This window comes from Microtus oregoni, unplaced genomic scaffold, assembly GCF_018167655.1.
Source record: "Microtus oregoni isolate MIOR12 unplaced genomic scaffold, Mior012 000056F_ref0000123, whole genome shotgun sequence".
Taxonomy (NCBI): Eukaryota; Metazoa; Chordata; class Mammalia; order Rodentia; family Cricetidae; genus Microtus; species Microtus oregoni.
Genome location: NW_024543832.1, coordinates 11,230,048 through 11,244,000, shown reverse-complemented (window position 1 = coordinate 11,244,000; position 13,953 = coordinate 11,230,048). Strand labels below are relative to the sequence as shown.

The following is a 13,953-nucleotide window of genomic DNA, read 5'->3' as shown; positions in this document are numbered from 1 at the left end:
TTGGAAGGAGTTTTGTGAAAGGAGGAGGGACAGAAATATAATGCATGATGCTAAAAACAGTTTTTCATATTAGAAAAGAATAAGTTCAGGGCTGCAGAGATGACTCAGGTTAAGAGAATTGCCTGCTCTTCCAAAGGTCCTGAGTTCAATTTCCAGCGACCACATGGTGGCTCACAACCATCTGTAATGTATAGGTGTGGTCTGCTGCCCTCTTCTGGACTGCAGGCATATACACAGACAGAATATTGTATACATAATAAGTAAATAAATATTAAAAAAAGAAAGAAATATTTTAACACAAGAATAAATCCTAGGGCTTTTTTGGTATAGGCAATGTCTTGAGAAATGGCTTTCTTCATGACTGGTGTTGTGAACTGAGCTACAACATAGATACATGGGCAGAACCATGACATTATCTGTTCAGGTTGACCTCACCCTTGCTTCTGTATAATAGTCTCAGTACCTACCAGTTGATTGATGTTCCTCAGTGGTTCTTAGAGGCCGGGGGAAAGGAGTGTGTAGGAACAGTAATAAGAAGGCGTGAACTTGCATAGGTATTCGTGGTGACACTAGCCAGGCAGAGGAATATATAGAGAAAGGTGCGCTTGGAATACTGGGTAAGTTAAAGTAAAGGCCTGGCAGAAGACATGCCTGCTTCCTCATAAAATTACATACTGTGCTTATCGTTCACATTTTCAGTTATTTTATGTCATGCAACATTAAGAGACTTGTGAATGTGGATTAACCTACCTACTATCCTTTCTAGTCTCTTCAGATAGGTGACCCACTTTCAGTATAATAAAAACTGTGTCTCATGGATTTCCCTTTTAGTCCTCAGTTCCGGATTAGCTGGATAGAATATAATCTTCTTTCTTAACAGGCAAAAGATGTTTAGCAAAGTGATGACATTTTTTTTTTTACTCACATGCATATGCATCCACATGTGAAGAAGCACACAGATACATCACACACATATACACATACACAACAACAACAACAACAAATAGACCCAACTATAGAAGTAAATTGGGTCCAACAATTCAATAGCCTACCTTTTACCTCCTAAAACTGAAGGAACCGGTGTTAACTCTGTGGTATATATGCTTATGTAAATGCATTGGTGTTTATGTACATACATTTAAGCCTCACTATTAAAAATGAAAACACACTGTACATCCTATTCTATCCCCTATACTTTTCCTTGATTTATCATGTCTATTATTCCCAATCTATGTAGAGGTCATCAATGAACTCTTTAAATGTGAGTTTTTACCATGGATAATTTACAAACTGATTTTTAAAAAGTGGTGGAAATTAACAGAGGAAAAAAATGAAAAATGACTACTTTTTATTTTATTTTTTTAGTACCCAGGAGTTTGGAGGTCATACATGTTAGCATGTTAGACAAGTGCTCTGCTACTGAGCTATACCCCAGCTTTTTGTTGTTGTTTTGTTTTCTGAGATAGGTTCGTTCTATATAATCTGTACTGGCCTGAAACTTAATATATAACTTAAGCTGGCCTTGAATTCATGGCAGTTCCTCTGTTACAGCTTCCCAAGTATAGTATTATAGGTATTAGTACCATGACCAGATACTTCTTGAGACACGGTCTCACTAAGTTCTCTAGGCTGGCTTTGAACTTATTCTATAAGCCAAGTAGGCCTTGGACTAGTTATCCTTCTCCATCCCCCTTTGGAATAGCTGGGATCATGGACCTGTGCCTCCAGCCCCAGCTGAATTTAACCTATTTGACTTGAAGTCAGCTCTACCATCTGCCATCTGTGCTACCTTTCTGTGTCCTAGTTTTCTCTTTTCCTAACATGGCTGTATACCTTATCACTTGAGAGATTTAAATGAAATAATATATGTAAAATGCTTTTAAAGCTGTTCTTAGTATATTGAAATGCTTAAGAAGTGTTAGGAGTTATGCTGTTACTGTTAATAGAATATTGAAAATTTGTATGTTGTTGTTAACATCATTGTTATTCATGTCCCATAACTCTCTGAATTTGATAAGGAAAGCACTGTCCAAAGTATGAGCTGGAAAGCCAGAATTCCAAAGGCTATACCACTATAAGTCCAACAGATAATTCAGCTCGATTGTGGAAATGTTGTAATTTATCGTCTTCGCTTGTATCTCAGGTGGGGAGCTCACCTCTAAAAGTGAGCTGGATGAACTACAGGAAGAAGTGGCCAGGCGGGCCCAGGAACAGGAGCTTCGAAAGAAGCGGGAGAAGGAATTAGAGGCTGCTAAAGGGTTTAACCCTCATCCCAGCCGATACATGGACCTGGATGAACTGCAGAATCAGGGTAATTGTGAGAATTAGTCTGTAGGTAGGTAATGGGCAGAGAGAGAAAAGGCAAAAAGCAAGATCCACACTTAGAGATCTCTAATCTACTGTTTAGCAATATTTGATTTTATTTTGGTTCAACTACTGTAATGAGAGTTAAGTTAGCCTGTTGTGGTGGCGCACGCCAGTAGGATTTGCTGAAGGAGGCAGAGGCAGGAGGATCACGAGTTCGAGGTCAGCCTGGGCTACACATTACAAAAAGAGAGAGAGAGAGAGAGAGAGAGAGAGAGAGAGAGAGAAGCTATGAATGGACAAGTTTATTGATTAGAGATAGCAGTACTTCTAGGTACAACCATTAAAAATCTGAAGGTTAGGGGCCAGAGAGATGTCCTATTGTTAAAAGTACTGGCTACTCTTCTAGAGGACCTGAGTTTGCTTCCCAGTCCCCACATGGTAGCTCAAAATCATCTGCAACTTCAGTCTCAAGGTATCTGATGTCTTCTTCTGACTTCTACAGGCACAGGACCACATGAGGTACACTGACATATATGCAGGCAAAATACCTGTAACACATAAAATTAAAAAAGTTTAAAGCTTGATGATTAAAAATAGTGCATAACTCAGGGAAAATGGTTCCTTTCAACATCTCTGAAATGTGTAAGTAACACAGGTCCTAACTGAGATGATGGAGGAGGGTCATCTGTCTGTGTGAGATTTTCATTGGTTAATAAAGAAACTGCCTTGGCCTTTGATAGGACAACAGCTTAGATAGGTGGAGTAGACCGAACAGAATGCTGGGAAGAAGGGCAGTGAGGGAGATGCTATAGCTCTCCTCTCCAAGATGGACGCAGATTAAGATCCTTCCTGGTAAGCCACCACCTTGTGGTGCTACACAGATTATTAGAAATGGGTTAATCAAGATGTGAGAGTTAGCCAGTAAGAGGCTAGAGCTAATGGGCCAAGCAGTGTTTAAAAGAATACAGTTTGTTGTTATTTCCAGGGCTAAGCTAGCCATGCGGGAGCCAGGTGGGATGAAAAGCAGGCCTGCCCACAGCTCCTTCAACACTGAGAGAATGAGAGAACAAGAAGGGGTGGTAATGTTTTTAATGAAGTGCTTACCTATGCCTGGCAGGCTCTCTGAGCTATAGCGTTCTCTCTCTCTCTCTCTCTCTCTCTTAGAAATGTAAAGTTAAATATTTTTATTAGTAGGAATCTATTCCTGTCAAAGTCTTGTGTGAAAAAATAGTAAAACAGCAGGGAAACTCTGCACTATATTTTTATATTCCTAGCCATAATGTGCTAGTTTTGTTTTCAGTTTTGGTTCTGGGGTTTGAGTTGTTTTCCAAATGGGGTTCTCCCTTTGTTGCCCAGACAGGCCTTGAACTCATATCATCCTGCCTTAGCCTCCCACATAACTGGGGTGGTAGCTATGTACCATCACACCCAATTGTACATGAATAATAAAAACCCAGAGACAGATATTGGGGCTCAAGCTGAAGATCAGAAAAACAAAACAGCTAAGCCACTAGAGAAGTCTTACCTCTACCAAGGCTGGGCAACTGCAGACTGAGTCCTGAGCCTCTGTCTCCTCTCATCTTATATTCCCCTCTAGAGCTGGGATTGAAGGTGTGTGACTCCCTAGTACTGAGAGGGAGTACAAGTGTGAGCCACTGCCACCTGGATGTGTTTCTGCATTGATCTTGTGTAGCCAGGGTGGCTCTGAGCTCACAGAAAGCCATCTGCCTCTGTCTCTCAAATCCTGGGATTAAAGGTGGGTGACATCACTGCCTGGCCTCTAGTGGTTTAGGTTTACCCTTGATCTTCAGGAATGCTTTGTTTATTAAAACAACTAAAATATCACTATACCCAATCATGATTTATTTTGATCCCATGACAACTCATTCCCAAATCGCATCTGTATATAGATGTAAATTTCCCCAACTGCCTTATTTTGACTAATTACCCTCACCAAAACCACAAAACCAAATTAGTTTATATTATTACTTTGTGCCTTGAGACTAGTCTTCAAGATAGGAGTTCAACAGCTTGAGGTATCTTCTTTACATAGGTCTGCTAGTAACAGTCTACAGTCTAGGAGCCAGTACCCTTGGACTAGCTGGTTTTTCTTAGCTCTTTTCATACTTTGATTCAGGACAATTTTGTCTTCTGTTTCCCAAGTTATTTGCTGTGTTTATTTCAAGATGCGTTTTAAAACTTAATGTCGTGGCTCATAGCTTTAATTCCAGCATTCAGGAAGCAGAGGCAGGCAGATCTCTGAATTCAAGGCCAGTCTGGTCTATAGAATGAGTTCCAGGATAGCCAGGGCAGAGAAACCCTATCTTGAAAAATTAAAAGTAAAAAAATAAAATATTAAACAAGAGCTTTAAAATTTCAATTCCGCTTAACTGCTTCTGTATTTGGATAGTCTATTTTTTTAATTTTGAACTCAAGTTTTATCAGTTTGAAGTTCCAGGTTTATATTATGCTCTGTATGTTTATGTTTGTATGTGTGCAGGTACAGGTGAGTGCATGTGGAGGCCACAGGACAACTTAGATGTTGTTTACCCCACCTCATCCCCAAGGACACACCTTTCTCTGCCTCCCTAGTGCTAGGATTACAAATGAATACTTCAATATCTGGCCTTTTTTCATGTGTGCTTTGAGAGTGTAACTCGGGTCTTCATGCTCATAAGGCAAACAGTTTATCAGCTGAGCCATTTCCATTGCCTTTTTATTTTTTTTTTTATTTTTTGGTTTTTCGAGACAGGGTTTCTCTGTAGCTTTGGAGCCTGTCCTGGAACTAGCTCTTGTAGACCAGGCTGGCCTTGAACTCACAGAGATCCACCTGTTGGTATTAAAAGTATGCACCACCACTGCCTGGCTTCCTTAGCCTTTTTAACCCTTCTTTGAGATCAGATCTCATCACTCTTAGCATTGCCTGACCTAGAGCTCACTTTGTAGATCAAGTTGGCCTCACAGTTGTTGTGATTCTCTTCCCAAGTGCTGAGATTACAGGCATGCAATTCAAGTTTATATTGCTACTGAAAGAGCGATCTTGTTATCTTCCTCTTTGTCCTTTCCCTACTCTCTTAGTTAAGTGTGCATTAAAGCCAAGTCCTCCTGATTACGTTTCATTGTCAATTCTCTATCAGCTAAGCTGCAGAAGACTGAAGCCCTGAGCGCTGAGATTCCAGATGATGAAGATCTAAATCTAGCATACTGATTCATTAACTATAATGAACTTTTACATGGTCCCAGTATCTTGCTTGGGCCTCTGAAGGGATTATATGTGTGTACCTCTTTGTCCTTTTGGTCTTTTTGTTTTGTTTTTAAAGCTACCACTTCTGTTTGTAAAGATGTTTAGATTTAGTTGATTCCAACTGTAGTGAAAGAACTTAGGGTATAGGGCTAGGGCTTGGGGAAATCAGAGTTCTAGAGAGGGGGTAGAAACTGACTGTCAAGATTTTCAGAACCAACTTACTTTCCACTGTCTTCTTCCTTTCTTATTTTTTTTCCTTCCTTCTTTTAAATCCCCCCCCCCCCTCCCCGAGACAGGGTTTCTCTGTAGTCCTGACTGTCTTGGAACTTGCTCTGTAGACCGGGCTGGCCTTGAACTCACAGAGATCTGCCTGCCTCTGCCTTCTGTGTTTTGGGACTAAGGGCATGTGCCACCATGCCTGTCCCTTCTTGCTTTCTAAAAACTAAAAGAAGTAGGAAGAGTATTGGTTAAGGTTGTAGCCAAGCCCTTCTTATCATGTCCATTTGGAGGTAGTTAGAGGAAGTGTCACATTATGAAGAGAATTGACTCGGGCTTTTTATTGTTTCATTTTTGTTATTTTGCTATTTTGAGACAGACTCTCATTATATAACCATGCCTGGCTGGCAACTTGCTATGTAGATCAGGAATCTTCCAGCCTCTTCCTCCCCAGTGCTGGGGTTAATGGGCATGTGCCATCATACCTGGCTTGAAATTTCATTCTTCTAGCCCTTGTGACCATGTGAAGGCTCAATGTCAATTCCAGTCATAGGTGAATTATTATAATTTACCACCAGTTAATGGTTATAGATGGCTAGAAAGTAAGACTACTTGATGGTCCTTCATGAAAGTTTACCCTTCTTAGTCCTTACATCTGACACTGTTCTTGGACTGCTCTTTTGTTCTACCTTTGGCCCACGTGTACTTTGCGAGTTATATGGGAGGTGGCTTTTTAGAGATACTTTTGGTGAGTGAGGCATGATCAAAGCAAAAACTTTGCATTGCTACAGAAAGGGTGGTCTATGTACAAATGAAATTTAACTGCTGTGGTAGATACATTGAAATAGAAACTATATAGACCACCTCTGCTCAAGAGGTATATTGATAGAACAGGGTGGTGAAGAGAGAAATGTACCTATATGGAGAAGTGGTATGGTATGGGTGACTTTCTACAGAATAGTTAAACCCATGGTTGCCATTACAGCAGTAGAAGTCTGGAGGTGTTCTCATGGTAGTTGACAATGTGTGTCCTGTTGTCTCATAGAAGAGCTGTTTAGTTCCAGGCATAAGAGCCATGCTGCTACTATGGCTACTGTTCTTGCCTTGAGCAGGCATTAGAGTTGGAATGTGAGTATGGCAGCACATTCCTCCCTTTTCGTGGCCTTGCTTAGGTCTCAGTTAAGGCAAAAACGGATGCCTTACTTGTTCTAAAGACTTCTTAATAGCAATGAACAGTTAGATCAGTAGCTTAACAAGTATCTATGTGTCCCAAAGAGAAGAAACGGTACACAGGAGAAGTTGGGATTAATTATAATAAAAATGAAAAGTGCTGGCCCTTTCAGGGAGGAGTGACGGCTTTGAAAGGTCCTTGCAAGAGGCAAATTCAGTATTTGAAGAGTCCCTGCATCTGGAACAAAAGGGAGACTGTGCTGCAGCTTTGGCTCTCTGTAACGAAGCTATCTGTAAGTAACTCAACTGCTACAACTATGGCATCTTTGACTAACTCCACAGTACGTACTTGTGTTATCACACAGATGGCCTTATGAACAGTTTTTAATGTCTTTTGTGTTTCCAAGCTGAGGCCAGGTGGCTATCTTAGCCCTTCAGATTTCAAAATGTACCTGGTGGTGTCACTGTAGTTTGTGGACATCTACGGGAACAACCACAGGAGCCACAGATGAGTTCTTCAGTAGTGTTTTCACCCCCCAAATAAAGTTAGATTTCAGATATGAGGTTAGCCCACTCTTCCTGTAGGAAGACTACAGTAGGAAAACTGAATAAACTGGCTCTGACTCCTAGACCAGGAACTTTTCATTGTAATATTCCATTCCTTGTGTTTCTGCCCTGACTTCCTGGTGTGCAGTACCATAATGGTATCTGACTCCTAAATAGGACCCACGAAAAGCTGTGCTCTATAAAGACAGATGCAGGTTTGTATCTTAATGTTTTTGCTGTGGGCCATCAGAAAGGGGGAATTGGGGGAGCAGAGTGTGGAGACAGTTAAACAGGTCAGTGAAAAGATAAGGTGGCAACCTCTAAGCACTAATTTTATCTTCCTGGTTCCTTTCAAGTTTTGTTTTCATTTCTTTAGTGTTTTGTTTGTTTACATTTGAATTAACTTGTTTGGCCTCCATGGTTTCCATGAATGTTCCATAGAGCCAGAGCCTGTTCCGTCCCTGAACAGTGCATGCATAGTCCAGTGCATTGCATTCCTGCTGTATATTTTGTTTTACTGCCTACCTTTGCTTGGTTTTGGTTTAGTTTTTGTTCTTTTATTTTTGTTTGTATTTTGTGTTTCTGCTATATTTTCTTTTGCATTTTAGCTAAACTAAGACTTACCCTGCATGGTGCCAGCTCTAGCACGCACAGCAGAGCACTAGTCGATAAGAAGTTGCAAATCAGTATTCGAAAAGCACGAAGCCTGCAGGATCGCATGCAGCAGCAACCATCATCGCAGCAGCCGGTGCAGCCCTCAGCCTCTCTCCCACCACAGGGGGGTGCCGTCCCTCAGCTTACAAGGTAGTGCTTAAAAACCACATTAGTTTATGGACATCAGGGGAGGAAGTGGCCATGAGTGCTCCATAGCATGAACTCTTGTCTTCTCCATTACCAGGGAAGAGAGAAAAATGGCTAAGATTTTCTTCTCTAAGGTCAGAGATACAAAAACTCATTGCATGGATGGTCCTTTTCTTAGAAAGATGCAAAAAAGTACCAAATAACAAGTTATCCATATTCCCAGGACTTGTATAACAACATGATTATTATGTTTGTATTTATTATGTTCTTATGGGATCTGGTCTGCCTTTCATGTTGTAGTAGTAACCATTTGATTTATTTTGGGATTTCAGTGTTTCCCATCCCTTCTAAGAAAATAACCAGTTTATCTTGCTTTGATTAAACCATAGGGAAGAGACACAAAGATTTCTTTGTTTGCTTCTCTAAGGTTGGGATAGGAAAAAGTCTCAACAGGTACTGGAGTAGTTACCATATTTTAGGGGTTTCAACTTGGCTTTTACTTAGAATAAATGAATTTAAGTAAAAATTAACTTTGGCTGTAATAAATTTGAATAGTTTTTAAAATATAATAAAAGAAGATAACTTTTTTCATGTGTATGTGTGTGTGTTGCTGGGGATAGAACCCAGGAACTTGTATATACTACTAGGCAAGTGTTCTTTCAGTGAAGTACACATCCGCTGCCTTGGTTGTTTGTCTTTTGACTATCAGCCCCATTATGGTTGTTAACATTTTTGAGCATTTGCCTGCATTCAAGTCAGAGCTAAGCACTTTTTGATTTTTTTTGTTGTTGTTATTACAATAACCTGATGAGACATGGACTGTTACGTAGCATGCTTTTTAAGTATGGAAACTTGAAAAGAAGATAGTTCCTTAGCTAGTAAGTGGTAGAAATATAGAATTTAAATCCAGATCTTTTTGATGCCAACACTTCCCTGTTTCTCCTTCCTTCCTCCTTTCTTCAGAGAGAGAGAGAGAGAGAGAGAGAGAGAGAGAGAGAGAGAGACTCTCTTACAGCCAGGCTAAGTAGGGCCTGACAACCTTGAACTCTTGGTTTTCCTGTTTTTGCTTCTGGAGTGGTGATATTGCAGGCCTGTTTGCTACCACCCTGATTTCTTCAGTTCTGTGGCTTGAATCCAAGGCATCCTACATGTTGGGCCAGCACTCTACCAAATGAGCTACTTGCTAGGCCAGGTTTTTATTTGTTGATTTACATTCATGTTACAAGAGTGGCAGGGTGACTAAACCTAGAAACATTTGTAATCAACAGGTTTAGTATTTTTTTTTTTTATCTAAAATGGTTTGAGACCAGAAGTAAATCAGTGTCTGTCTGTCTGTCTCTCTCTGTTTGTCTCTGTCTTTATGTTTCTTTCATTTTATGTCTCTTCTTTGCCTCTGTTTCTTTCTATGTCTTTTTCTTTCTCTCTAGCTGTCCCTTGTATCTCTGTCTTTCTGTCTCTTTCTGTCTGTCTTTCTCTCTGTCTCTTTCCTTTTCCTTCCCTCCATTCCTCTTACCTTCCTGTACCTTTTTCTCTTCATTTTTCAAGATATGGTTTTAATATGTAACTTTAGCTGGCCTGGAACTTGCTAGGTAGACTGTGTTGGTCTCCAATCTACTATGATCCCTTGCCTCTGGTTCCTAAGTGTTGGGATTAGATCTTTGCACTGTTGCCTGGCTCAGATTTCAATTTTTTTCTTTTAGATTTTAGAACACTCACGTAGATAGGTTGAATACCCTCAGCCCTGAAATCTGAAGTCTGAGATGCTCCAGGGCCCAAACTTATTTCATTATTGTGTCTGCTCAAAAATGGGTGGGGCTTTGCAGCATTTTAGTTTGGATTATCAGATTCTTAATCTTGATCTGATAATCTAAAGTTGGAAAGGTTGAAGTTTTCTATAAGACTGCATGTGTTTCAGTCAGAAATAGAAAACAATGAGAATCAACTAAACACAGTTTGTTCTGATTTCCACTCCTCAGTGTGAAGTGAGACCTGGTCTATCATTGTGAAGAAACATCTGATGAGGAATACAGTGGGTCAACACATAGGATACAAATCACCTTGTATTCTCTAATAACAATATCTTCTCATTTTTTACTGAGCTACCCCATAGGGGAACATTTCCCTCCTTGTACAGCACCTGGGATTTTTTGTTGTATGGTATGAGCGATTTTAGGCTTTCCCTTCTATGTCATCTGCTTGTGGGAGAAGCAGTTTTTATCTTTTTAAATTTGCAATTAGAATGTGATTGGAATGGGACTTCACAGGTAGTGAAGAATATTGACAAAGACTGTACTTAATGCCACATATACAAAATTGGTAATGACATTGAGTAGATAGTAATACTTATCTTCCTTTTCTGAACCTGTGAGCTATTGGCTTTGTTTGTATTTGTCTTCCTCTTCATGATAGCTGTGAATAGCTGTCAGTGGAATGAAACGAATAGTTCCTCTTGGAAGTATTATAGTTAGTTAAAGCACCTTATGACTGGTTCTCTCTGTTTGTTTCAGTGAACAGCCTGTCCCGCTCCAATTATTGTTAAGCCAGGAGGCACAGCTGGAACCCTGCAGAGATACAGCATTTGGGGCCAGTTCTTCTTTCTTTGACTCCCCTGCTTCTTACCCTGAGCCACACTCGTCACTCACCCCAGAGCCACCTGCTGCGTCTGTGCCACAGCACAATTCCCCTAGTAGATCTTTGACACTTCTGCTGCCTTTTGAGGTGGACAGGATTAATCCCTCTGCGTTCCACAGGCAAGATTTACCTAAAACAGCGTGTAGAATTGAGACGAATTCTCAGCAGGAATGCCTGCCATTGGATGTCCTTGAAGATAAGCTACAAGGCCACAGGGAGAACAGCAGCAGCTGCAGGAAATTCCCACCACAAGAAGGAAGGGGCATAGTTCAAGATTTGCTGTTTGAAGAAAAGAAGAATTCTGTTGACATATCCATGGTGATGCCTTGGTCACATTCAACAGGAGAAGACACTAGTAGTCCTTCAGGTTCATCAGCTCCACCTACTATTCCTCCTTCTAGGGCCTGCTACCCCATACTGTCTCCTGCTTCTTCACCTGAGCTTCATGCTATTGACCCCATGCAGAAACTTAACCAACATCTTCAAGCCCAAAGTCTCCAAACTTCATTGACTTCAAAAGTAGTCAGAGGCAGTGAGGAACCCTCTAGGCCGGAGTTCCCCAGTACAAAAGGACTTGTCCGCTCATTGGCAGAGCAGTTCCAGAAGATGCAGAATACCTCTATGAGGGATGTTACAGGTTCCCAGGATCGAAGCTTGCCAAATGGTCTAAGGAAGAACTCTTCTTCTGACTTTATTCCTCCATTACCCCAGGCGTCAGGAAAAGACCACTGTCGCTGGGTAAAACAGCAGCCTTCTCTTGATGGCAGGAAAAGACTGCCCTCCTGGGAAGATCCTGCTGATCATCCTTCTCTTGCCATGGACTCTGGGCTTCCCAGTGGGGAAACCCCTAGAAGAGAACAGCCCAGGTTGGCTGAGCCCAATATATACCAAGGAAAGCTATCCCAAGTGATAGATAGTAATTCTAAGGAGCTGGGTAGCAGTGTCAACTTGGGGATTTCTGTGCCTTTGGATTCCTGGGTAAATGTCACAAGGCTCTGTGATTCTCAGGTCAAACACAGGGGCTCTGGGCCAGGAGTCGCATCTTCCCATGATACCCATACATGTGTAACCTACCCAGAGAGAAATCACATCCTTTTGCATCCACACTGGAACCAAGACACAGAGCAAGAGACCTCTGAATTGGAGTCCCTCTACCAAACCAGTCTTCAGGCCTCTCGAGCTGGCTATTCTGAATGGAGGTCACAGGCTATGGCTTGGCAGCCACTTAACCAAACAGGTAAAAATACAACAGTGGTGGGGACATCTGCAAACTGAAAGCCAGAGAACCAGATCAAAAGCATCACTATCTTACTTAAATACAGTGAAACTCCTGACTTTTCCTCCTACAGTCTTCATGGCAAGGGATAAGAATTTTTTCCCCCTTTCTGGCCAGAATTGAGATTGGGTCAGAATTATCCCTCAGAGAGTAATCCCTTCCATATAAGGAAATGATCACTTAAGTATTTGCTCATGTGCTCTCCAGAATGTGGTGTGAAGAAGTGGCGCATAGGTCTCGGAGAGTGAGTTAGCACAAAATGGGGAAGGCTGAGAAGAGCCCTCTTTTTTTTTTTTTTTTTTTGGTTTTTTCGAGACAAGGTTTCTCTGTGGTTTTGGAGCCTGTCCTGGAACTAGCTCTGTAGACCAGGCTGGTCTCGAACTCACAGAGATCCGCCTGCCTCTGCCTCCCGAGTGCTGGGATTACAGGCGTGCGCCACCACCACCCGGCTTGAGCCCTCTTTTTTTTATTTTTATTTTATTTTTGAGACAGGGTTTCTCTGTAGTATTTGGTGCCTGTTCTGGAACTAGCTCTTGTAGACCAGGCTGGCCTTGAACTCACAGAGATTCACCTACCTCTGCCTCCCGAGTGCTAGGATTAAAGGCGTGCGCCACTACTGCCCAGCAAGAAGAGCCCTCGTTTTCTGTGTTTTAGATGTTGAACTAATCCAAGAACCAGACTCCAGGTTCATCTTGCCAAAAGGGTAGCCACACTAAACTAAGTCTCTACTATGGCATTTTCCAATTTTACCTGGTTCTTCCAGGAACTGCCATGTGTGTTCCTTGGATACTACATAGAGTTGATGTTATGATATGTTTCTGATCTGCATTCTAGTGTAGACTTTATAATGTTTATTTAGTACTCTTTAGGTACACAAGACAAGTTTATATGGATGTATTTTAATGAATGTGGAAAGGCCAGAATCTACTTCACTGAGCTTTCTTCTAAAGTAAAAGAAAAAGAATATGAGAACATTAAGTCCAAATTAAGTGTTTTAAGAATAATAGTATCATGCTACTGAGATAGTTTAGTGGGAAGAGGCACTTTCTGCAAAAGTCTATTTATTGACTTGAACTCAACTCCCAGAACCCACATAAAGGTGGAAGGAGATGGGCTAGAGCGATGGGTCAGTGGTTAAGAATAGTTTTTGCTTGCTGGGCCGTGGTGGCAGACCTCTTTAATTTCAGTACTTGGGAGATAGAGGCAGGCAGATCTCTGAGTTTAAGCCCAGCCTGGTCTACAGAGTGAGTTCCAGGATAGGCAGGGCTACACAGAGAAACTCTGTCTCAAACAACAACAACAGCAGCCACAACAAAACCCCAAAGAAAACCTTAAAAAAACCTTTCTGCTCTATTGAACTACATGGGTTCAATTTCTAACACCCACATGGTGGTTCACAACTGATTCCCTCTTCTGGCCTTTATGAGAAATGCATGCATGTGGTGCACAGACAAACATGCAGGTGAAACATTCATATTCATAAAATAAAAATAAATCTCTAAGGAAAAAGGGTGGCCATTGAGAACTGACTGTACAGAGTTGTTCTCTGACCTCCACATGCTTGATGTAGCATGTGTACATACATACACATGCATCAGACACATGTTAAAGTAAAAAATAATTTATCATTAAATAATGCTTTACAAAATTAAACTGTTTGAATGTTAAATATATAAAATAAAACATATAAAAATAAAATATATAAAACAAAACAAAACCAGAAAACTTTTATAATACTTAAAGCCAGACATGGTGGCACACA

At 41.0% G+C, this 13,953-nt stretch overlaps 1 protein-coding gene across 12 annotated transcripts in view; it reads left to right on the top strand.

The window, feature by feature from the left end:
* Usp54 (ubiquitin specific peptidase 54) overlaps nucleotides 1-13,953 on the top strand; it is a 104,706-nt gene that overhangs the window by 76,995 nt on the left and 13,758 nt on the right. For 7 of the 12 annotated variants that reach the window (XM_041638822.1, XM_041638823.1, XM_041638829.1 and 4 more), the window contains 4 exons: nucleotides 2,144-2,311; nucleotides 7,096-7,230; nucleotides 8,092-8,287; nucleotides 10,792-12,152. In XM_041638822.1, the coding sequence (XP_041494756.1) occupies nucleotides 2,144-2,311; nucleotides 7,096-7,230; nucleotides 8,092-8,287; nucleotides 10,792-12,152 (1,860 nt within the window). Of the gene's footprint in view, nucleotides 1-2,143; nucleotides 2,312-7,095; nucleotides 7,231-8,091; nucleotides 8,288-10,791; nucleotides 12,153-13,953 lie in introns of those variants that run through there. The other 5 variants (XM_041638828.1, XM_041638826.1, XM_041638833.1 and 2 more) reach the window with 4 other exon arrangements.